Source organism: Vanacampus margaritifer, chromosome 16, assembly GCF_051991255.1.
Source record: "Vanacampus margaritifer isolate UIUO_Vmar chromosome 16, RoL_Vmar_1.0, whole genome shotgun sequence".
Taxonomy (NCBI): domain Eukaryota; kingdom Metazoa; phylum Chordata; class Actinopteri; order Syngnathiformes; family Syngnathidae; genus Vanacampus; species Vanacampus margaritifer.
In genome coordinates, this window is record NC_135447.1 from 15,977,205 (window position 1) to 16,003,350 (window position 26,146).

At 39.9% G+C, this 26,146-nt stretch overlaps 1 protein-coding gene across 4 annotated transcripts in view; it reads right to left on the reverse strand.

Moving 5' to 3' along the window:
• Positions 1 to 634: 634 nt before the first annotated feature.
• bbx (BBX high mobility group box domain containing) overlaps positions 635 to 26,146 on the reverse strand; it is a 43,256-nt gene continuing 17,744 nt past the window's right edge. Inside the window, exons 7-15 of one of the 4 annotated variants that reach the window (XM_077547292.1) lie at positions 25,775 to 25,846; positions 22,909 to 22,977; positions 19,467 to 20,202; positions 19,248 to 19,380; positions 18,465 to 18,610; positions 16,984 to 17,058; positions 14,325 to 14,516; positions 7,924 to 8,110; positions 635 to 6,866 (exon numbers count right to left, since the gene is read on the reverse strand). In XM_077547292.1, the coding sequence (XP_077403418.1) occupies positions 6,788 to 6,866; positions 7,924 to 8,110; positions 14,325 to 14,516; positions 16,984 to 17,058; positions 18,465 to 18,610; positions 19,248 to 19,380; positions 19,467 to 20,202; positions 22,909 to 22,977; positions 25,775 to 25,846 (1,689 nt within the window). In that variant the 3' untranslated portion in view covers positions 635 to 6,787. Of the gene's footprint in view, positions 6,867 to 7,923; positions 8,111 to 14,324; positions 14,517 to 16,983; positions 17,059 to 18,464; positions 18,611 to 19,247; positions 19,381 to 19,466; positions 20,224 to 22,908; positions 22,978 to 25,774; positions 25,847 to 26,146 lie in introns of all 4 variants that reach the window. The other 3 variants (XM_077547291.1, XM_077547290.1, XM_077547293.1) reach the window with 3 other exon arrangements.

The window sequence follows — 26,146 nt, forward strand, 5'->3', positions numbered from 1 at the left end:
TGCCAGGAAATTCAAACCTGAATCCGGTCTGAAAACTATTGGCCAGAGGCTAGCAGGAGTACCAATTGTGAACAGCTAATCTGCTAATTAGAAGATGTTTGAGTTATAAATTGTCAAATAAAAAGGCTATTATAAAGATATTTTGGGGCAAATTATAGGACGGCTTTAAGCACAACCTGTCCCCAAAAAATGTTTCTCTGCCTACTCACGCATGTAAATGGGTTATTCAGAATCTTTTCAAAACAGGAATTTCGACCGAACCAAAACATTGACGGCATGTAAACGTAGTCAATAACCAAAAGAGGGAGACAACGGAAAAGCCTGTCGATTCGCTACCACAGTGCCCCGAGTCGGTGTGAAAAGGAAAGAGAGCGAAAAACAACAAGGTCCTGACTTCTAGGTATGCTCAAGGTGGGTTCGGGGAGGGGGGCATAGTAAAAACCTGGAAAAAACTAACATACTTACAGGGGGAGGTTGTTGGTGTTGGGTGGGCGTGACAAGCCCAGTCAAGAACCACGGGTGTCCCGGGACGGGGTGGAGTGGGTATGTAGGGAGGCCAACGGGTTAGTGTGCAATATAACATGTAATGTATTCATATTGAGAAAAGTAAAAAAACAAACTCTTTACACAGGTGTAATAGGTGCCATTTTATTAGGTGTTCAAGCAAGCAAATATTTTTTCCCAGCATAAAATGTAAAAAGACTACTATTTGCATCAGCAGTGTTACGATGTGAGTTGTAAGATGGCGTACAAAGAGAGACGATTGGCCGAGAGTAAGGAAAGCCTGAACTGTCAAATGATCTTAAAAAATAAAAATAGTCAGGATGAAAACCAATAAAGTAGATGAAACAACACATTTAAAAGGTACAGATCTGGTATAACCTATCAATATATACATATATGTTTCTACATTCCAGTAAAGTGTTTATAGTCTAATATATGACCATACACTGTTTTATCAATGCATGTTCTACCACATATCCAATATTTTTTTATTTGACTAAATCTTACAAAAACAACAATAAATATGTTTAAACTTAAAAATGTCATTGCAGGCGTGTCCCTGCCATATGAACCAACTTAATGTGTACTGCAAGGAAAACACATCAAAAAACAGGAAAAGCTCTACTGAATGTACATCATGATACAATGAGTTTGGTGGACTTTCAACTCTTTGCTTAGCTAATCAGCTTTCTCACTGCAAGTCAATCTATACACCACCAAATTTCTACACCTTTATAGTTTACAGTACAATCAATACTGAATTAGAAAAATACAGGTATAAAATTATTACATTCAAAAAAGACAGTACTAGCACAAAAGGGTAATCTAGTAATTCATGTAATTAATATAGGAATTCCGACTTGATAGAAGTACTTCAGGTCAGTTTATGGCTATTTTCTGGAAGTCAACTTATTTTCTCAATAAGTAGGTAAATGCATAATTCTACAGGGTAGGGAAAAGTGGTTTCTTCAAACGACAATTATGAATTTTGGTTTGAGTCATGTGCAAATATTACATTAGAAGAAGCATTCAGTGGTGTTAAAAAAATCCCATTCGAATCTGACAGCTGTGCTTAGTTAAGTGATCATTTAGAAAGGAAAAAAAACTGCAACTGCATTTTTTTAAAAAATCAACTGTAATATTCTCTTCCCTTTTCTTTGGCAATTTATCAATAAATGCACATGCTAAATGTAAATATTGTTTATTGTTGCAGAAGACTTTGTCTATGCAAAGAACTTCAGTAATGCATTACAAGCATAACTTCCATATTTGCAAAAATACAGCTCAAAATCGAATGGCTTTATTTGTCAAAATATCTCAAACAAACAAATTACGATTAACCCATTCACCCATGGGGAACCTTGTTGTTAGAATGTGAGATGTCATGGCCTGCAGGCACGGCACTTGCTTATTACAGTCAAGGGCCGACAGGAATACATTTTGAAGTTGTAAGAATACCTGATTTAGGAGAAAATTCCAATGAATAATGATTTCTCCATGACCTTTTCTGTTCAAACATCCAAAAGCACTTTTGCAAAAAGAGTTGAAATACTCAGGAGTCAAAAACATCAGAAAGGAAAAAGACAAGCTTATTTTCTCCAAGTGTGGCATTTTCTGTGCCTGACTGCTAAGCAAGGAAGTATAAATACTTTCATCATCACTGAATTTGACCTTTTTTGTCTTAAGTATAGTTGACCATGGGAAAAAGTAATCAAGTTCCTAACAAATAACTATATCATATTAGTTGGTAGTTACAAATACAGAGTAAAAATAAGTGTTAAAACGTATGCCTGTATGGAGGACCAAAACTGCCAAAATAAAAGACAAATAAATGACTAAATTAATAAATGAATAAAAGTGAAAATAAAAACAGATATAATAATATAATTCAAACATTTAATAAAAAAATACATATATTAATGGAAATTAAAAACAACTATATATATATATACATACATACATACATACATACATACATATATATACAGTATATATATATATACATACATACATATATATACATATATACATACATACACACACACACACACATATATATATATATATATATATATATATATATATACATATATATATATATATATATATATATATATATAATACAATATTTAAAAAATCAAAATCAAAATAAATAAAAAATATATATAAATAGAATTAAATATCAATCAATCAATAAAAACGCTCTGCTCTCACATTTATTTATTTCATGCTGCAGATGCTCTGTCAGGTCGAAATGTAATTCAAATGAGGGGGCGGTCCTAAGCTCCTGCAGCATAAAATAATTTCTTGATTAATATTTAATTATATTTATTTTGTATTTATTTCAACATTTAGTTTTACAATTATGTTAATTTTTTTAATCTTGTTTTTTATTTGTACTTTCATGTATTTATTTATGGATATATATTTGTATTTCCATTTATATAAATTTTTTTATTATATTTTTACATCAGTTTTTATTTATTTATATATTTATTTAGTCATGTATATATTAAAAAAAAATCAGAATTTTGTCAGTTTTGGTCTTCCATATGCATTTGCCTAAATAAAAAAACCGGTGATCAATTAAATATAGTCCTAAACATATGTAAGGAAATCCATAAACTCGCGAAATCTCTGCGATTGTAACAACTATTGGAAAGACAACAATTCTGAGTTGCATTACTTGATTTGTCTCATTTACAGTTAATATCATGTATATATATGCCCAAAATGTCAGGGCAAAATGTAATGGGGGGGGGGGGGGGATAAGGGAAGGCACAGAAAACACGACAAGAGTAATAAAGAAAATGAAATGTAAATCCTGTACAATTATTGTCTACATACTTTGCAGACATTAATTACAACTATAGACAGACAGGAATAAATATGAGCATCATATTAACTCATTCACTCCCAGCTATTTTCACTAAAACAATCCCCTACTGGATTTTGACAGCTTTTGCAAGGTTTACAGAATATTGTGTTCTATTGCTATAAAAACATGAAACCTACCAAAAGAAAAATTAAAGTCTCTTCTTTCATCAGAAAAAAAGTATATTTCTATCCCTTTCTATTTAGAATTCTGAGTAATTGAGGGTTTTTTCAACATGGCCCTGGTTAATTTCCTATGCTCTGCTGCGACCTGCTGGCCGTTTGTGTAATAACTACCATTTCTGCAACCATTCTTTGCAGTTGAGAGGCTGCATCAAAGTCTTCTGTATGCTCTAGCATAAAAAACGTATACATACATCTTTGGGGCACTTGATTTTTTATTATTTTTTTTAATAGAACTTATTTATACATTTTTTGAGAGCAAATGAGTTTTTTATCCATTAGATTTGATGTTTGAGTACAATAGTGTGTCCTATCTTATTTGATGCAGCTGGTCTATGCATTTTCCTTATAGCACGAAACAAGAATCGACTTCAGGTTAAACACATTACTGGTCTTTTCTGTTAGTGTTTGGCTGCAGGCAGCAATTGAAGACACTGATGATACTGAGACAGCAGCATGAGGAAAATGTCTGACTGGGATTCTATCACCCTTTCAAGATTGGTGAAAGCAAAATGGGGATTTATTTGAAAAACAGGCCAACAATAATGTTTATTCTAAATTACACACAAATGCCTAACCAAGTGCTATACAAACTGTAATATTGAGTATTGATGAAGTCTGCATTTCACCATTCAAACATTCTAAGACCAAAATGAAAGACTGCAATGGACTGAGCAAGCAACTGGCGAATGACAAAGCGGGTGTGAACAGAAGGATTAAGGCTATATTACCACTTTCACAACATGTTCATTTTGATTGCCTGCTGTCTTCAATGACAGGAACAATGAGCCATGGAGAGGGGAACACATTCAACTATCATTAACTATAGTTCAAATACAAGGGTTTGTGCAGGTTTGCTCTTTAAAACATTCAGTCTTTTTTCTAGCAACATAGCATCTTAGTGTATAGTATAGTAGGTAAACATACTATAAGACATATCTACAATGCAACATTTCAAATACTCAAGCATGGTTTCTTCATATTAAACGTACATGTACATTTATTATAGAACAAAACTAAGGAACATATATCCTTTGTGACTATTTACCCTGGTTAACAGGATTTGAGGTTAAAGCTACGAGAAGTGAACATGATGGCTGCACCCACTTTATTTTCTTATGGATGTGGTGATGAGTTGAAAAAGGTGACACCTATTGACCTTTCGCAAAAGCCCCGCCCCCCTAAGTTGAGTTTCCTGGTCTGACATCCTTCTGTGCACTTACAATGTAAATGAACATACAAGACAGAGCATGTCAGTGAGTGTTTTTGGAGCACTAAGCCGATCATCCCGATCGAGGCAAAAGGGTCTACAGAATGCAGTGGAAGGATACATTCACAATATTAAAATATGCAGAAAAGCAGACTTCACAATTATCGAGGCTAAAGCATACAGGTCTCAAGACTGATTGTGTTTTATTTTCTCTGTCTGTAACAGAACGGTTGTTTACGCTGAGGGGAAACAAAATTACAAAAGAGGATAAGGGCCAGTAAAGACAAAAAAAAAAGGTTGGCAGGATTCTGACATTATTCTCATAATTCTGGCTTTTAAGTCAGAATTCTGAGAATAAAGTCACTGACTATCAGAAAGTCGGAATTCTCACTTTAAAGTCAGAATTCTGAAATTAAAATAAAGTTAGAAAGTTAGAATTGTGAGATTAAAGTCAGAATAGAATAACGTGAGAATTGTGAGAATAAAGCGAGAATTGTGAGACTAAAGTCAGAATACTGCCAAACTTTTTTTCTTCTTCTTCTCTTTACTGGCCCTAATCCTCTTGCAAACTGAAACAGTGGCTAAAGTCGGGCCAAAACTGCTCTCATTGAATGAGGTAGATTAGTTAGTACTATTAAATGTACAGGAGATGCACTCGTGTACATTCCAAATCACCCAAAATTGGTTTTAATGACTCTCATTTTAGGCAGTTTTTTTTTTTTAAAAATTAGCGTGATTTAACTAACTTGAGCACATTTACATTGTAAAATGTTGTTTAATGTGCAATGTCTCTTTCAAATGAATAAATTCAATTCAAAATTTATACTAAAAATGCTACGTGAAAGATGAAAACAAAATAAGTTCAAGTGCTTGTTACGATGCTACGTTCACTTCGTGGAAATCGATAAAAAAATCACAGAGCTCTCAGTATGAGACCCAGCGTTAACTACCAACTAGGACGTCAAGTTACCCAGCTACCATTAATAACAATGATCAAGATAAACTTAGTGAGTTACTACATATGGCACAAAGATTCATAAAAATACACAGACCGAGCACAGACGGAAGCAGGTTTATGTTAATGTCTCCGTCCAAGTCAAGGTAATCTGTGTATTTTTACGAGGCGTCGCGTCATAAAGAACTCGCCGAAAATGGGGAAGCCCTCGCCGATTTTGGCGATGAATGGTTGATGATAATGATATCCTGATAATATACAATATTAAATCATCGGATCCGAAGTATAACTTCGCTGTCCAGTTTTGTGCATAATCTTTCATCTACAGCTACAATGAATTTGACAACAGAGCTAAAAGCTGACTTTTAGCTCGTTCGGTTGCTAGTTTAATGATATGGCTTTAGCTTAGCCCATAATAACTAACTTACAGACTTTTACTTTAGAGCAAACGTAGGAATGCCTGTTTATCTTGGAGACATTTTGCTGGGGGTGAAGCCACCCATATTGTGTAATCCACTGAAGACATTATTCCACTTAGTGGATTCCTCATGTTTGACCCACACAATCTAAAGGCACATCACCTCACTATTTTGCTTGTTGGTCCAAAGCTTGTTGGAACTTTGTCTGGTACGGTTTTATTGAAGCTGACAAAAATTTTGTGGATTGATTTTACAATGGATTTCAATGGAGCGGATACAAGCTTGACAGACCTTGGTCGTTTGGGGGCGTGGTTTACGAAAGGTCAATTCTATGGTTATAATTATTTTTTTGTTAGATTTTTCGCCCATTGTGTTTGGTTTTAAATTGCAATTTATGACCCTGACAAAGACCACTGTAAAATAAAACCCTGACAACCTCTAAATGTTAGCAACACACTGAAGGACAGCATGTCTAAAGGGTTAAGAGAAGTTCAGAAAAGGCATTTTACATATCTCCAAAGGAAGGCTTTCATGGCCGAAAAAAATTGTGGAGAGCAGGATAAGGATAAAGAAGGCAAGGGCAGGGTTTTCTTTCATCGAGGGCTTGCCATAAAAAAAATAAAAATAAATATCAGCAGATTTTCACTGATCAGCACAAGAGATGAGGACAGGAGTCTGGACGAATTCTCTATTCAGACTCTCAGTCAAGCCTTTCTGGCCTCTGAAATGAGACAAATTTAAATGAAAGCAGATCATTTCAAACGGCATTCCCGGTAAATGCCGCATCAGGTGTGTAACAGAGTCGTGATAGGGCTGCTCGATTATGGAAAAAATAATAATCACGATTATTTTGGTAATAATTGAAATCACGATTATTCAAAACAATTATTAGGGCTGCAGCTATTGAATATTTTGGTATTCGGATATCCTACAGAAAATTATAGCGACTAATCGGGTATTTGGATATAAATAAAAAATATACCGGTTATAGTTGCGTAGACGAACAATTAAATGAACGAATCTTTTGAACGGTTCTTTTTAATGAACTGATTCTAAAGATTCAGTTCACTTAAAAGAACTGTCATGCCAATCACTATTACAAACTCTGAATAGACGAGCACGTCGTCAGCCCTTATACCGCGAGGACACGCTTCCGGAAACAACTTCAAAATAAAAGCGCTACAATGCATTGATCGACATACAGTATACTATGTGGTAAGGTAAGGTTTATTTTGAAATAGGGTCCCTCTTAGCCCCGTGTACTGTCATGCATACTGCCGTTAGCTTGACTACGGCAATCGCAGCGGGTATCCGAGGCAGAAATGAGGACTCGTTGCAGCCGTAGTATTAATAATCGTTTTTGTATGATGATGCCCATTTTGTAATCGTATTGAAATCGCAGTTGAATTTTGATTAATTGCACAGCCCTAAGTCGCGATTTATTTATATGTCTGACAGAACACTGATACCGCTAAATAAATATATAAAATATTCTTTCTTTTGGCATATTTGGTGTGCATATAATCATAGAACACCCTATTCTCTGGATCATGAAAATAATGATTTTTTTTTTTTTAACTGGCTTGCAAAATGGGGTTGGCTGCTCTGAAACATCTGGTAGTGTATGAGTTATGGTTATGGTTACTTGTATTACTATTTTTTACAAAATGTAAGTCATTACTTATTTTTCAAACTGCACTAGCTGACAACGCCCCCAAAATGCTAGTAAACAAATTTTAATTTTTAGTTTTGCATGAAATTGCACAAATTCTCCCTACCTGTGAATGTTTTCCATGGCTGCAACTTCAGCAAGAGCAGCTAAACTGAAGAAAGCAGGTAGTTCCTGTGTTCCAGTGCTCCCCTCCACTGGTCTGAAATCACTGTAGCACCCTTTTTCATTGCATAAAGTGAATTGGGGTAATGGCATATTCTCCTGCACCGTGGTCAGATCACTTATTTTGTCCTCTGAAAGACAAGACAAAAACAAAATAATCCTAAAAAACTCTGACCTCCTTAATTCATTGCATGCTAATATCAGCTGTGACAGTAAAGTTTCCACATGAAAAACACTTGAAATAGTAAAAAAAATAACAAAAATAAAAAAAGTGAAATATCCTCAGATCGGGATCTTGCATCTTCAAAGCGTGGATAGAAACCCAATGGAATTTTGAGATTTGCCGATGCAACTGCACCGTTAATTGAAAGTTTGGCTCGACCATCCACAGGCAGTTTTACAGGGTGGAAAGGAGTGGCGGCTGCCAACTTTATCAAATGCCTTGCTACCCCATTTGCCACCCCTACTGCTGGCAATGAATCTATCAATACTAAATTCCAAACTTCACTATAAATGTTCCTTTCAGTGTGCCCATAGTGTGTATAAAAATGGTGTTTAGAATTCACTCCCACCCCGACCCAAAAATAGTTGGATCCCACTGCGTCCGTGGCACTGCCAATTAAGGGAAAAAAAAGTCAAGTGTAGTTACCTGACTATCTCGACCACAAACAGTCGGGTAAGCGATAATGTATTTGTGGTTAGCAGTATTTTTAGATACACTATTTGGTGTTTAATGGGGAGCCGCAACAACTTTCTAGCTAACACTGAGGCTTGCTATCTCGCCATACTAAACAATATTATACGATACGATACGATATACTTTTATTTTCCCGTGGGGAACTTTTTCCTGGACTCCGTCCAGCTGCAGTTTACAGTAAGGAAAAACAACAGAATAGAAAGAGATAAAATCAAAATTAAATAAGAAGTGCAGCAGTAGTTTACAGTGAGAAAAACAACGGAATAGAAAGAGATAATTAAAATAAATAATACACACACACTCCTATATATATATATATATATATATATTGCACCACTTATAGTACGTCTTCAAAAGATTACAGAGACGTTAGTAAACTCATTGGCAGAGAGGTCATTGTTTATCCTACCTTCCACAGTCATGGTTTCATGCACATTTCATTTCGCATATATGCCAAACTTGCCCAACACATTCATAAGCAGGAACAAACCTATGAAAAAAGCGTTCAGAATTGTGAAGAATTAAGAGACTCTGTGACATTGTACCTTTAATATGTGATTTGAATAAATAAGCCATTGATCACAGTATGCAAAACGGTTTTGACTGTTGGTAATCATTTTCTATTAACTAATGAATAATATAAGTGCATTAGATAGAAGGTTGTCATAGCAGAGGGGGTAGCAATGAGGACAAGAATCCCATTGTCTACAAAATGCCCCTCATGGCACGTCTCTAACAGCCCCTGACAACTAAGTTCAGTTCCTAGCCTGCTCGTGCAGCTTAGATACAAGCCCGGGGGAACTGCTAATACTGATAAGGGGCGAAGATGAGTTACCTGGTGCCTGAAAACCAGTGTGCTTGGTAGATGAGGCTCAGTCTGAGAGGACAGCTCATTAAGAGAAGGAAAACTCTGACTTCAAACCTCTGTTGCCTTGCGACCACACTCATCCATGGGAATGGCTTCAGGAGTCAATCCTGAGAAAAAATCCAGTCAGAGCCCCTAAGGCAGTCCAAGGGTGTATGTAGCAACATTCTTCTCATGTGTATCGGGGCTTGAGTTTCCAATGGACCACTCCAGCGATGTGAAGAGGGGGTGTGCTGCATGGGTTACAAGCTCTCCCTCCGTATTTACTTACCCAGACTTTGTCATCCGGAGAGGTTACTCCAGCGTCGCTTCACAATGTTGAAACAACATGGGTAGCAGTAGTCTACAGGTAACAAGTCTGCATACTCAATTGGAGTGGAGTTGGATGCCAGGGGCTGCTTCTGGCAGTGGGAGAGGTCATTGCATTTCACTGGGCAGCTACAACCTGCCTTAAACTGGGAAGCTCCTAGCCAGTAAGGTGCTGCCCTGCCACGGTCTACAAACCTCACTGGGTGTGTGGGGTTTAGTGTGTAAACCAACAAGTGGATTCACAACCATGCACCAGGCAAAAAAATACAAAAACAAAACTCCCACACTGAAATTGGTCAATGACGCTCACAAGACAGCCGTTATCAACAGAAAACTCAGTAGACTGCAGATGGATATTGTCACCCTTCAAGAAACCAGGCTCCAAGAAATAGGCTCTATGAGGGAGAAATACCTCATCCTGTTCTGATGGTGCAATACCGGCGTGGGATTTGCAGTTAAAAACTGCTGATTGAGGTCCATAACCTGACCAGTAGATGGAACAGAGCAAATCTTGTGTCTTAGACTCCAAACATGCTCACTACCAGTCAGTCTAGTAAGTGCCAATGCGCCAACTTTGGCATCCACAGCAGAAGCAAAACATGTTCTCTGATAACCTCAATGGGTCAGTTAGGCACTGGGAAAAGAATGGCCAGTGCCTGCTAGCGCTCTGCTGTCATCATGGGTTGTGTGTCAGTAACAACTACAACACTCGGCATAGATTCTACTGGACACCACACAACTGGGGGGGGGGGGGGGGGGGCATCGGTTGGGGCAGTCCGCAGTATGGAGCAGTGCTGCGGCCCCCCTGTCCGTGTGCCACACTCAAGGTTTAGGGGTAGAGTTCGCCAGTTGGCGAGCTGGCGAACTCAGTAACAGGGTTAGTCTGTCACTTAGAACGTTGGGGTGACGACCGGGGCCTCTCCCCGCTGGGCCTGGGGTTCGGGGGTACCGCCCGTCCTCCGGTGCCCCCGTCTGCCCTTCTGCCCCCGGTGTTCCGTTCCTCCGCGTGGTGGGGGGTGGGGTGGGCGCGGATGCCCTCTCCGCTCCGCTGCCCGGCCCCTCTTCGGCGCCGGGGCCTGGGTGCGGGGTGTCCCCGGGGTCTGGGGGGCTGCCGGTTGGTGGGGGTGGGGGCAGGGCGGCTTGGTTGGGGTGGTGGTGGGGGTGCTGGGGTGGGGGGGCGGTCTGGGGATTTGGGGACCTGGGGGCGGCTGGGGCTGGGTGGATGGCGGGGGTGGGTGGGGTCGTGGGGGGAGCGGGGGTTGTGGGCCGGTGGGGTGCCTGGTGGGCCTGCAGTGCCCCGTCCTGCTGCGTTGGGTTGGGGGCGCGGGCCGCGTTGGGGTGGGGGGCGCTCCTGCTCCTGGGTTTGCTCTCCGGCCGGTGGCCCCTGCGGGGCCCGGGGGTTGTCCTTTGGCGCTGCCGCGGCCTGGGGGGCCCTGAGGTGTTGCGCTCGCTCTGTCCTGGCGGGGGTCGACGGCTCCCCTCTTTGGTGGAGATTTTCATGCATGCCAGATCCACCACACCAGCATCTATCGTAACTCAGACACAATCTGCTTCTCCCTCAGGTCATTGAATCAGTGGATGCTGGTGTCTGGGATCTCACTCTGCTTCGTCTGTCCTTCCTACCTTTCCTCAGTCTTTCTTTGGGCCCTTGAGGTCTCCCTGATTTGTTGGAGTTTGGATGTCTCTGGGGTTGGTGAAGGACTTTGGTTGGTGGCCCGGTGGGTGATGTCTGGTCGGTGCTGGACTTCACTTTCCTTTCTTTTCTTTGGTCCTTCTTCGGGTCTCCTGACGGCCCCACCACTCTGGCTGGATTCTGAAGTGTTTGGTTTAGGTGAACGGTATGGGATTATTTTATTTTTTTTACACGCACGCACGCATGCAGGCAAGGAGAACAATGATGATGACATGTCAAATGATCAATACTGAGCTCTCCAAGAGAAAAAAAAAAGATTCTACTGGACACACACGCGGTCTACACACTGGCATCAACTTGATTGGGTCCTCACCAGACATGTAAACCTTTCCAGCATCAAGATCACTCACAGCTACAAGAGCAATGACTGTGACACTGACGACTCTTTAGTGTGCAGCAATGTGAAGCTGCGTGCAAAGAGACTGCACCATATGAGAAAGGAGGACAGGCTTTGAATGGACACCAGCAAAACAGGTGATCAAAGAAAAGTGGAGGAGTTTGGGCTTGTCATGGAGGATTCTCTCCCTGGCTCTCCCACTGCAAATGCAAGAACAATGGGTACACTTAAGAGATGCTGTCTATAATGCTGCTATGTCCATCTTTGGCAAAAAGACCAGCAAGTCAGCCGACTTGATTCAAAACAGAGAAAAACAGATGGAACGCTGGGTAGACCTTTCACTGAGCTATTTGCAAGAGAAAATGTAGTCACAGAAGACACTGAGTGTCAGAGTATCAACCCTGGACTCTCTGGCCTCCATTGAAGTACCAAAGTGCTGCAAAGTGACACTTATCACAGAGATGCATGAAACGCTCTGCTGGAGTGAATGTGAAGTACCACAAGACACGAGGGATGCTAATAGTGTTACACTATACAAAAACAAAGGTGACAAGCAATTGCAATAAATGCTGCGGCATATCGCTCCTCAGCATTGTTGGGAAAGCCTTTGCAAGAGTAGTACTAATAAGGCTCCAAGTACTTACGGGGCAAGTTTACCATGAATCGCAGTGTGGTTTCTGTGTTAACAGATCCACTACAGACATGATCTTCTCCCTCAGACAACTTCAGGAGAAACGATAGGAGCTAAGGCAGCCACTTTTTGTACGATATCCACCCTAACTTCTCAGCATAATCAGATTTTTCCACGAAGACATCGTCGTCTTCTACAGTTCGACATCAGCTGCCTTTGTGGAGTGAAACAGGGTTGTTCTGCCTCCCAACTTGCTTGGAATCTTATTTGCTTGTGATGCAGAAACATGCTTTTGATTCTGCATCTGGATGTACTGTATCTATGTCTGAACCAGATCAGATGAAAAGCTATACACCCTCTCTAGATTAAGAGCCAAGACTAAAGTCTAGCTAAGGAGCCTAGTTGACTCTTTGCTGATGTCGCAGTAACTGTCAACTCAGCTGAAGACCTACAATAGCTCATGACTCACTTAAGCGAGGTCTGCCAAGATAAAAGGGTTACCATTAGCTTGAAGAAAACAAGTCAGGGTAAAGGATTTCAGCTCTCCCCCAGTCATCAGCATCAATGATCATGCACTGGATGTTGTCTATGAATTTGCATAACTGGGCTCACTATCTCGGACACCCTGCCACTTAGCACAGAGCTCAACAAGCAAATTGGCAAGGAGGCAACATGCATAACCAGATTGACAAAGAGAGCATAGGACAACAGCAAGCTGACTGATCCAGATCCACAGACCGTGTGTCGTGAGCACCCTCCCATATCGCAGAGAGTCCCTGACTTTGCATGCTCAACAAGAGCAAAAGCTCAATGCTTTTAACATGCGTTGCCAATTAAACCTCCTGAACATCAGCTGGTAGGACAAGGCCCCAAACAACACTGTCTTGAAAAGAGCAGAATGCACCAGCTTGTATATGCTGCTGAAACAAAGGCATGTGCTGGCTCGGCCATGTCGTGTGCATGGACGACGGAGGAATCCCCAAAAAGTCAAGACCGACTTGACGGAGATCTTGTGCAGGGAAAACATACAATAGGCAGACCACAAATTCAATTCAAAGACATGTGCAAGAGGGACATGACATTGACCAGAACAACTGGGAAGGAACACCCCCTAACGGTGATCCTGGAGACAGACTGTGCAGAAAGGCCTCTCTAAGTTTTAAGAGACAATTGCTCAGCAGTAAGAGGCAAGAACGAAAAGGGCTGCAGACAAACCGGTGTCAGACTACATCTTTGTCCTCTGCAACAGAGACTGTCATTCGTGCATCAAACTGGCCAGATACACCTGACGCTGTACAAGAATAAACACCTAGAACGCAACCCAATAGTCTTCCGAGACTGAAGGATGCCTAAATAGAAGTACAGTATGACTGCTGACAAAAGCAAAGCAATAGCAAAGAAAATTGCATTATCTAGGAGAATAAGATCAGCAAAATGTTGCTTTTTACTTAAACCTTTTCCTGCTTGTATCATGATTGTGTTGGGCAAGGTTCTAGATATGTGTATATTTTATTTTATGAAACCCCGACTGTGGATGGTATGATATACAATGACTTCTCAGTTACAGAGGGCAGTTAACATAGCATGCGAATGAGTGTGCATGTACATGTGTGTGCTCTTATGGACAATCCGTAGTAAGATGTTGTGTCACCCTGGCCACCCCACTGAAAAATGCATTACCAATGCACACATCATCACTGTTAAAACGGTGCTAGCTTCAATGAAGCTGCATTCTGTATGTTGCATTACACAGTTAATACATTACAGTACATCTATGTGCGTTATGGCTAAGCGGACTGACCATAATACTTACCCTCAAGCAGAGATGCACTGCCAGCTGTGCGTACCAAGTGTGTGATCTTAGTCTTCCTAGCCTTCCTCTTTTGGCTACCAACTAGTATGTCCACACTAGTGGTGCCTTGCACATCTGGGCAAATAATGGCATTGGTGGCACATGATTTGGCTTTTGAAACAGAAAACACGGTGGAATCACTCTGTCCCACTGCTGTTGAAAAAAAGTCTCATTAAAACATTACACAATTTTATCTTTACACAAACAAAGTAATAAGAAGTATTTTTGTTTTAACTAATGATTAATTAGTTTATTATGCTAAGGAGATAGGTCATATCTAAGGGTGCACAAAACCCGTGCGCAGGTGCGCAAGAGTACTATCAACAGTTATGCTTGCGCCAGATTCGATTGCCTCAGTCCACTTTTGCGTTCCAAGAATACCGCAGCTATAAATGACTGTTATTGCAGCTCAGCTCAATGACGGTGTGCAAGGCAGTTCATAGTTAAAAAATCGAAGTCAAGCTAACCACCACAAGAATTGCTTCATTGGGTTGTCTTCAGAATAAAAGACTACTACGGCATTAATGTCTCCGTACGTTATTACTTAAGAGGCTTTTATTTTGAAGTTGGCATCCCAGCGCGTTGTATAATATGAACAACCGTTATGGTGGCCGGCTTGATTTTGTCGTCTCTCATGCTAGCGAGACTTGAGCAGTAGAGGCTGTGGAAGAGCAGTAGATTGCGGGGACGACACTGAAGGGGCGATCGTCTCCATCTCGTTTACCTGCAGCGTTGACAGTCTGTCAAAATACGTCATCACAGGAAGGTGCGTAACCGGACCGCTGTCTACTATAGTAAATCAACTTTAATCAACTTTAATGATCTCTACATATTAAAATAAAGTTACTATTCTATCAACATTTACACAAAACATGTCCACAGTGTCTATATGTCTTAAATATATTCTTTAAGTGATCTGATATTCTCCCAGATTATGACATATCATTAGGGCAAATTCCTCTCTTCCTTCCACTATACAGGAAATAAAGGCCTAGATGACCAATCCAAAGTCGGGAGTCGGACAGCGTTGGGCCGACAGCATGCGGTGTCTGATCAGTGTATAAATTAAATATAAAAAAACAATTTCGGATTGAGTTGGAATACGTTGGGGTGTTCCAGCAAAATCGACATGTTGAATTGGCGTCGGGGCATTTGATCACTGTGATTGGCTGTTAGCTAGCGAATCAGCGCACGGGGCAAGAAAAAGAAGTGATTAACCCAGCTAAACAGTACTGATGGAAAGCCTGGACCATTTTTCCCCCCGCTCATTTTGCGCATCGTCACCCTGCTGTACCCTCCGCATTTGAATGTACAATGTCTGTCTGGACAGAAGATCGGGAAGATGACTTTGTCTCTTTGGTTCAAGACTGACCGGCGTTGTTGTATGATATTGTAACCAACTAAGTGTGTTGTGTGTTCCGGTGTTGCCATTTCTGTTTAGCATTCTTATGTCCGACTGTTAGTAAACGCAACACATCTCGTGGGAGGTTGAGGGACGTTACGTGCGGGGTTGGTTCCGTGTGTTCTTGGCTTTTCTGCTAGTCCCTCATGAGTTGTATAAAATTTTCCGGCGTCGGCTATGGCCAACAGTAGCGTTAGTTAAGATAAATAAAAGGGTGACATCCCAACCAACGTTTGCTGGTGGCGTTCTTGCAAGACGTTCCAATATTACCGTTAAAGGGTATGCCGACAAAGATATGAAAGCCAAACTATGGCATGACATGGGACGCGACTGGATATAGCAGGTAGGATTTACTTTTATCCTTGAGAAGTATAACAACTGTTTTTAAGTAGTAAAAGTAACCGGTATGCATTTTATATACGTTTATATCCCGCCCTAGTTAAGAGGTTTCCGGTTGCCTTTAGGAATAATGATTACTGCCGCAGATGGTATGGAGGGGAATTACTGCTCGCACATGCGCTAAAGGTACGTAATAGACGGGGTCGGTGCGCTGTGTATTTACGTCATTTTTCTACACTACGTGCCGACGTCTGGGCCGACGCCACAGGGGGTAGGCGTCGGTCACATTTGGCAGACGTCGGATTGGTGTATCTAGGTTTTAAGAGATTGTTTCTAACACAAGAAACAGTTGCCGCTATTAATTTAAAAAAAAATTGCTTATACAACAGTCTGAGAATTCAAAGAATACAGCGGCAATAAATTCACATTGACAACACTGAAGCCAAGTTATTGATCTTGTTCGCTTGCACTGCTGACACATCAAAATAAAAGCAGCACATACTTGACGTTTTAAACTGACTTTCTAAAGGCTGCAGAGACTGTGGACGAGCATACTTTCCCAGATGCGCCCAAGTTTACGTTCATCCACGAGGTCGGTGGGGCAGTGAAAAAAAAAGCACCAAACAATAAATGAGCACCAAACAACAACCTCTGATGCTCATTTAAAAAACAAACCAAGATTTGTATGTGCACCCCTGGTCATATCTATGACTACTGTTAGCTATCTTTAAAGCATTTTTGTGTTAATTAACAATTTGAAAATGTAAAAAGAACCTGTAAATTATCCTACTAAATAAATATTTGGTTAGTTTCTTGATGTTGATATCCCTGCTAAAACACAAACTTATCAAGATTCTAGATCACAATTTACTACTGCACCTGGTTTCTCCTTTAAGTATTTGTGCTTCCTAACAATCTTGTGGAATGAAGTCTTTTTCTGTGATGGAGATGGTCCTATTACAGAAAAAATACAAACAAAAATGAGCATGGACATGCTATGTTACGGCGCTCACAAAGCATAAATGACATGATGGTGGAAAACATGCCCTTAAACACTGTGCCATGTATATGGAAGGCTCAAGACCTCCAAACTTAAATTTCATTTTATTTTTTATTTTTTTTACTAGGAGCACAGTGGCCTTAGGGCGCACATACTGTAAGTAGACTTAAAGGTGAAGGAACTGGTGAGAGCACTATCACTACATCGTCAATAAATGCACAAGTTTTCATTGAGATTATAGACACTTTTCTAATCCCCATCAATTAAAAGGAAATTTGGGGATGATGAAATATTTTTTCTTCTTGTTCACCCTTTTTATGGCTTTTATTGGCCATTGGCTCCTCTTTTGGTAGTCTGGAGAACGCTTAATCTTTTTTTTTTTTTTTGCACATTCTCATTGTGGCAGCTGGTCCACAATAGCTGTCAATCATTGTTTAAGTGTGGCGTTTGCCGTTTACTCAAAGTGGCATACCTGTTTTCTATGCTGCTAAAATGGCTGTGCTAACGCCCATTTTTTGGGGGGAAGGCATGACGTCAACGTCCGGTTCTCCATGATGGCCAAGCGGGGTGTATCAACAGGAATCATGAGTTGGGTGTGTGTCTTACTCTACACCTCCGCCGTACCCCTAATACTGACTCACCGAACCCCTGATACTGACTCACCGAACCCCTGGGGTTCGATCAAACCCAGGTTGAGAACCACTGAACTAGCCACTGGCTGTATGAGTACAATCTGGCTGAGGTATTTCAGGGAGACATTCATCCATCCATCCATTTTGCAAACCGCTTATTCCGCACAAGGTCCGTCATCGGGGTACACCCTCAATTGGTTGCCATATTTGCAAATTCCGCTAATACCCATAACAATACCCGCATTGCTAAGAATTAAGTTTACATTTTTAGTTCAATTAGTATAACTTGTATACCGCTGGCGTCGAGCAGAAACCTCATACATCCAAAATCATCACCTTTCAGGAGACCCTAAAAACGTAAACATTAACATTGCATCGTCAATGAGAGCAAACCATTTTCAACACTTGAGAATTTGCAAAAATAAGAACCACACATTAGGACTGACCAAAAATATAGATTTGTGAAAAAATATTATTTTTACCAAATTGTGACATAGGGGGATTCGGCTTGACACCAGCTATATCGTGTCTGTTGTGTCAAAACTTACACAAGAAAATGTGAATTAAAACTTTGTAGTTTCTGCATTTATTGTCGAAGTATTCACCAGTAACAATTACTACATTCTTAACTGTGCTCCTAAAAAAAAAAAGAAAAAAAGTGAAGCCCTGCATGTGCAGTACGAGTTGGAAGAACGGCTATGTTTATATTCATGATGTTTTGTCCTCACCTTTGCCTGTTTTGGAGGTCTCCTCATGGGCAGAAGAACAATCAGTTTTCTTTCTCTTTATGACGGAAGCCCCCTTCTTATCAAATGTTGTTGGACTATACTGTGGAAGGCTGTTAAACTTTTTTTCAAACTCTTCTTCGAGCTTTCTGTTGGGTTGAGATAAGTGTTACCATTATAGACCAATGATCATATAACTAAAGGGAAATGCAGTAACAAGTAACTGGCAGAGTGAAGAGTATATGAGACACATACATTCAAGCACATTTTTGTGGTGCACTAAAAAGAATGTGATTTATTGACTATTACTAAAATGCCAATGTCTTTCTGCTTAAATCATTCATTTACCGGTAAATAGAAATACAGTACTCAAAGCAACATGAAATGTAATTTCTGTACGATTCGGTGGTGAGATATTTGACAGGTTTGCAACTGATGTGTGTGGCTTTCACAATAGTCTTTGCTGCTTCAACTTTGCTTGACTTCATAATTTTATTATCAAGTTTGGTTAACACAAAAGCCCGTATCCCACTTAGCACCTAAGGTTTGCCGGTGTTTGCGACAGAAGCAAATGTTGATTTCTCTTCAGGGTTTGTGCAAGGTCCCAAACGTTCGCCAACAGTTTTAATGGTTTTCTTGTGACAAGGATAACTGTTGGCCACCATGAAAACTGTTGGCAAAAGTCTGGCAAATCAATGTCTGCTACTCTTGCAAACACTCACACACATTCACCGCTCCGTGGGCTTCAAACATAACCCAAAAAATAGAGAGCTGTGACTCACTCACCCTTGTGACGAATCATCTTTGGACTTGGACTTTTTTAGCCTCTTGTTGTTGTTAGATGCCATTTGGGATATTGTCCAGCTATCCTCGCCCCAGTTTGCTTCATGATCAGAAGAACGAAAGACACCTCTTTTACCTAATGACAAGACCAGCATATTATCAACATTGCTCCCTCGACTAATTGAGAACACTTTGGATATGTAATAGTCAAACAACAAGTACCACGGTCAATATTGGCTCTCAATGAGGTCAGCATTCCTTCAGAAACAAGGGTCTTGTACAAGGCTCCTTTACAGCTCCTCTCAGATTTCCTTGCACCACGGATCTCTGTATTGGACTCCATGTTGTCCTGAAATTCCTTGCTTTCTATACTTGTTTCCTCTATTTCTGTCAGAGGGCTCATCTCTTCATTTATTTCCACCTTAGAGACACTGTGCTGCATATACTTGCCACTATCATCAACCAGTTCTTTGACTTTAACAGAAGTCTCAACTTTGGGCTTAGTCTTCTTTTTGGGTAGACAAGACTTATCACCTGAAACATATTGGATTTTTATCTCGGGCTTCTCTGAATCCTTCCAGACACTTTCAGCCACTGTCTCAATTCCAAAGATAACACCAACAGTTGATTCTGCAGGGTTAAGATTTTTTAAGAATTTCTTTGAAGAATGTAGGGTTTCGTCAATGTCATTTAACATGAACTCCTCGTTTGTCTTGTTGTTCTTTTTGACATATTGATTTTGGCTGTCAAATTCCAAGGAAATTGTCTCAGTCAAAGTGACTGAGGAGGGTGAAGGTAAAACTGTATTAGACGTGAGAGGGCAACCAACACTGTCCAAGGTCTCCTCTTTAACCTGAAGACTATTTGCTGTAGATTTTTGGAGAGACTCTGATGACAAGCTTGTTCCATGCTGAGATACGACTGTGTCCATCTTCTCAGCTTCAGTTGCTAAACACATCTGAACAGAAACAAAAATGTGCTTTCATCACAAATTTCAACTATCAAGCAAAAACAACATACACAGTAAAGGCCAAAAGTTTGGACACACACATCTCATTCCATTTGTTTGCTTCATTCTCATTACTATTTACATTGTAGATTCTCACTGAAGGCATCGCAACTAAGAATGAACACGTGGAGTTATGCATTTAACAAAAAAATTGAAATTGAAATAACTGAAAACACGTTTTAAATTCTAGGTTCTTCAAAATAGCCACCCTTTGCTCTGATTACTGCTCTGCACACTCTTGGCACTCTCACCTCTGGGAACTCTGTCGGAAAACCATTTCAGGGGTCCATTTCACAAAGCATGTTCAACAAACACTGAGACCAACCCTGAACAGCGAGTTGACATACACTGAGGGAGGAAACTCTGCGTTTTCGGGTTTAGAACAGCTGATTTGAGGTAGTTTTATCAACGCAGAGAAGTTTCACCTGGCGTTGCCACTACACTAAAAAGTCCACGTCAATGGAGCCACGATTCGACGAGTCACCATGGCAACGGGGAAGCAGAGCGTGGCGCTGCCCCTCTGCTCCCGCGTTTTTTTACCCCTTTCAACTAAAAAAATCTTAATGCGATCATATGGCGAATTTGAACTTTTCTTTAGAAAAAACACCGCAACGGTTCCCCAGAGGAAGGCGGCGTGGGAGAACGTTGCGGCTCGAGTCAATGCGTAAATTAAAATTTGTAGTCCTTTGCAATCACATAATATTACTGGGGAAACCTGTTGAATCATTAATTCATTTCATTTAGGTGAAATCCTGTGGGGGAGAAGAGCACTTGACTTAAGATGAAACATAAAAACATTATTCAAACGGTTATAAGAAAAAAACGGAGCGCAACACAATATGCAGTATGCTGTGATTTGAGCGCATGACTACTGCTGGTAATGTTACAAAGGTAAAGACAAATTAAGTTTTGTATGTAGGTGATGTGAAACGGTACCGCTCAAAAAGATAACTGTCCGCAAATGCCGGCATATATATGTGCGGTTTGATAACAATCTCACGATGAATATTTAATTCCCTGCGCAATATTGCGGGACATGCAATGTTCATGACAAAAGTGGACTTTACGCTATAGACTATAGGCGTATTTATGCAAAAAGTCATTGCAGCGGACTGAATGAATGAGGAAATGAAATGTCGTGTGTGGTTGAAAGGAGGCGGGTACAGAAAAAAACTCTAGGTTCATTGTGAAAAACCTGCTACCGACCAGGTTAAGTTCGTGGACACTGTTACTACGGTAACCGACCAAGAGCTTAAATGACCTCTTTTTATGAAACAGGCTAGTTACCTCTTTTCCTCTGGTTTCAGTTACCTCCCTTTCTGAAACACAGAGACGCAGAGTTTCCTACATTTGCAGGGTTTCTTGACCCAGGGTTCTCACTAAACTTGCTTTGTGAAATAGACCCCAGGTGACTACTCTTGAAGCTCATCGAGAGAATGCCAAGAGTGTGCAAAAAAAATCATCAGCGCAAAGAGTGACTATTTTGAAGAAAAAAGAATATGAAACATGTTTTCAATTATTTCACCTTTGTTTTTAAGTATATAACGTCACATGTTCATAATTTTGAGAAAAGAAAAAGAAAATGCATTGCATAAGAAGGTGTGTCCAAACTTTTAGCCTGTACTAGTGTACATAGTACTGTACATGTGTATATACATCCATACTTTACTCACGTACATACCTACATAGAGAGTGAGTGAAGTAACTAGGTATTCAAAATTGAGGGGAAAAATGTCAAATTTCAAATGCCAGGAGAAAGTCAATCTCCATATTTCACTACAATTGCAACAACCAGTTTCCTCTAACTATAATGCCGGGTTTACATGGAGCCATGTATTCCGATTACAACAAATCCAAATGATCAAATGGAATGAAAACGCTCCATATAAACATCTACAGAAAAATAAAAAGACCAAATTTGAACGGAATTTTATCTGGATTCACAGAAATGGTATATTCCTTTTGCCAATCCGAACGAGCATTATGTAAACAGTTGAATCGGAATAGCCTGGCTGCTTTGTCTTGACGTTGTCATTTCCGCACTTTAAAATGGCTGCGACGAGAGAACAAGTTTTAAAGTACTTGGAACTTGTTTTTAATTCAGATGTTGCTGTAACAAAAGTGTTAAAACTACTACTTCTACAGTGCCTCATAAATGAATGAACACCGTCTTGATAAATCATGTGATGTTCACATCGACAGTAATGCGGCTAATCTGATTGACATATTGGAGCATGTAAACGGCAGATAGGAATGAATCACATCACATGCAAACAGGTGACTAGAAATCTTTATTCATAATGATTTAGAAAAAGCCTCCATGTAAACCCGGCTATTGAGAACCTCCTAAATCCGTGTCTCCAAGACCTCCTGTAACCAAGGTTGTGTCTAGTACACGTCTTCTCGTGTTAAATTATTATTATTTTTTTGGAATGACAGAAAATAAGAATTTTCTAATATCTAGCTACTTTTCACCCACCTTGTATACTATATACCACCTTGTATTCTATATACTGTCTGAACAGAGTAAATTTGACAATAATGTTTATTTTCTACTTGGCAATATAGAGCCAAACATCCTTAAAACGCTACAGCTGGGAATTTGATTGACACCTGTTGGGAAGATATTGATGAAAACCAAATAAACAGAATTACCTCGGCAAGCTGAAAGAGAGGAGACCGTCTGCATGATTTCCTGTCTGGCGCCACAGATCCCGATGACTGCTAATATAAGAAAAAAGCATGTTTTAGCTCCCACTTTCCTTTATGACCATTGTCTTGCTGATGCTACCATAACATTTAGAATCAAGATGACATACATATATATATACACACACTGTATATCTATTTTAAATGTTTTAAGTGTCACAAAGACATATTTATACGTTTTTTATGTTTTTTTTATGCTAGAGCATACAGAAGGCTTTGATGTAGCTTCTGAACTGCATAGAACGGGTGAAGCAATGGTAGTAATTACAAAAACTTCCAGCAGTGGCAGCAGAGTATAAGAGATCAACCATGGCCATGTTGAAAAAAGATCATTTACCCAGTTTTCAACAGATTTGTGAATAATGATGAAACTTAGCTAGATTCTAATGTTAATTGCTGCAAAACTAAAACTGAAAATTATTTATTTTTTTTTTTTCTGATGAAAGAAGAGAATAATCTTTCTTTTTGTAGGTTCATGTTTTTATAGCAATAGAACACAATATTCTGTGGGCCTTGCAAAATCTGTCAAAATCCAGTAAAACAGCAGAGAGCGAAGGGGTTTGCTTCAGTGAAATATATATAGTTTGATTCATTGACATACCAACAACTAGAATGGAGGATGAAAGCCTAGTAGATGATTAGGTATTGTGAACAGAAGTGACTAGTTGGACCATTGAATGTAATAAAGTAAAAAAACAAAAAATAAAAAAAAATTAAAAATTGTGATTTCACCCCCATCATTCTTTTTAATGTATGCCATTTTTATAGGTTGATAGAAAGCTACATTGTTTAGATATTTGCAATTATTAATGCATTGATGCAATTGTTAATGCATTGATGGGCTTTTTTCTGTCTTTTCTGAGTTTGAAGTGTAAGACAGCATTTGAATGCAGCTGCTGTTTGGCTCGCCGAACGCTGACTATGTAAACGCTCGCTAGCGGCTAGCCGTTAGAGGCTAGTTGCGAATGCCGGAGACTTGCGTCGTATCATACAGACTAATTAACTTTCTTAGCGTCCTTAATTGGCCTTAATTAATCAACGTCAATGTATTACTTGGAAGGCTTTTATTTTGAAGTTGGCCTCTGCAGCGCATTTCGCGAACTACGTACTTACGACCCAAACCGCGGAGCTTGATGCATACGGATCCTGGCTCAAAGATAAGCCGTTGCACCGCTAATTTAATCATATATTCGCGTGGATTAATTTTTCACCAGCGCAGGCTGTACAGTTTTCCGCATTTGCGGGTGAATTGGTCGCAGTGTCGAGCCCTGTAAGGGTTTGTTTGTCAGACCCTCTGCAAAGCACATATGCCCAAAAAAGGCAAGCTATAGGGCACAGCACAGAGGTAGTAGAAAAGGCCTCAAGGTGGCTATGGCTGAGGAAGAACATGGAGTAGTGTTACTTGGACCAAGTCCGGGGCTGATCAACCAGGTCACCAGGGAGGGGGTAGGGTGTATGTATGTGAGACCTGAAACACCCAGTGGTTAAAAAAAAAAAAGGAAAAAAAAAAGAAAAACAAAAAACACCCCAACTTGATTAGTTAGCACTAAATTGTATTAATGTAAGCCAAATTTAGGGGAAGTCTGGAGCCATGCAATTGATTCTTTAGCAGACAGGCACATATGAAACATTTGCGCGTGTGGAAAAAAAATAAGAAGTATGTTCTTTAGAAGGTTCTTGGGCACATTTTTGCAAGTTTTCACCCCCGATGGTGGTCATGAAACTTGAAAAACGGAAGCTATTTTTACCCTGCGGTCTAGTAGGTGCCTTTAAATCAAATCGCAAAAACATCTTATTTTGGCCCAACTCAAGTCACCTATCTAATCATTAGCTAATTTTTCCCCCAAAACGTATAAATATATTCTATTTTAAATACTACCAGTGTCCCGAAAACATATTTATACATTTTTTATGCTAGAGCATACAGAAGGCTTTGCTGCAGCCTCTGAACTGAAGAAAGCGGTTGAAGCAATTGTAGTTATTATAAAAAACGGCCAGCAGGCGGCAGCAGAGTATAAGAGATCAACCTAGCTAGCTAGGGAGCTCCCTAGTTAGCTAGCTCCACGGGTGCTCATTTACCTGCTAGGGAGCTAGCTAGCACCTGGGGCTAAAGCATAACTGTGGCAGGGTTTTTACTTTTTGGAACTAGATTTGCCACCTGTCGGTGGGGCTCGTTTGTTGACTCTCTAAAGTGCTGTACAGTAGTTGTTCACCAAGCAACATGCCTCCCCCTCTACGGTGTGCACAAACGCATTAATGAGCGTAATGAGTTCCAAAAACACTCCTGCGCTGAAACGCTAGCGAAGGAAGCAAGGCATAACGCTTCCCGCGCTTTTGGCGTAAACGTAGTTTAAGACTTTCCACTGACATACCCCATAATGCAGTGTTGTTATTAATAAAAGATTTGTCAGCTCATAAAATGGCATACAAGCAATTTCCCTCAAAATGTGTATTGATTCCAACAACAAACCACTAACAAAGTGCATATATTTAAATTGTTGCCTAATAGTGTGTTGGTGAAATTCAAATTCAAAGGAGGCAAAAACAAAAGCAAGCACCAAATCAAAGACAACCGACAACAAACAAAAGAATGACTAAATAGCCAATGTCATGGTAGGATTATTTATCAAAATGTGGAGTTTAGGTATGAAAACATACATACCCGACATTCTGGTTCAAACACACAGCTTATTTTGCATTTCATCTACTATTTGACACCTATTCTCAATTACTATTTCCAAATTAATTTTGTTTGCTGAATTACTCATTTCTCTTCACGAGTATAAGAGGATGACTTGGTCTAAGAACATACCTGCTCTTTTTCTGGAATAGATCTCCCTTCCTTGGCTTTATCTGGTAAAATGGATTTCGTGATCGAAGGGCTCTGGAGAGATAGATGTTGGAGTTATAGAGTACAAAAATTTAAAGGCCTTTAATTTGAATTAAATAGGCTGCTTCAACATTCTGCAATGAAAATTAATGTATACTGTGGAGACTCCGACCAGTTTTGTAAGGTCCAACTAAAAACTCACAATGACAAGGAAAATATGTCTCAGAAGTTAAATACAAAATCCTTGCAACTTGAAAATTAATGTATACTGTGGATACTCCGACCAGTTTTGTAAGGTCCAACTAAAAACTCACAATGACAAGGAAAATATGTCTCAGAAGTTAAATATAAAAT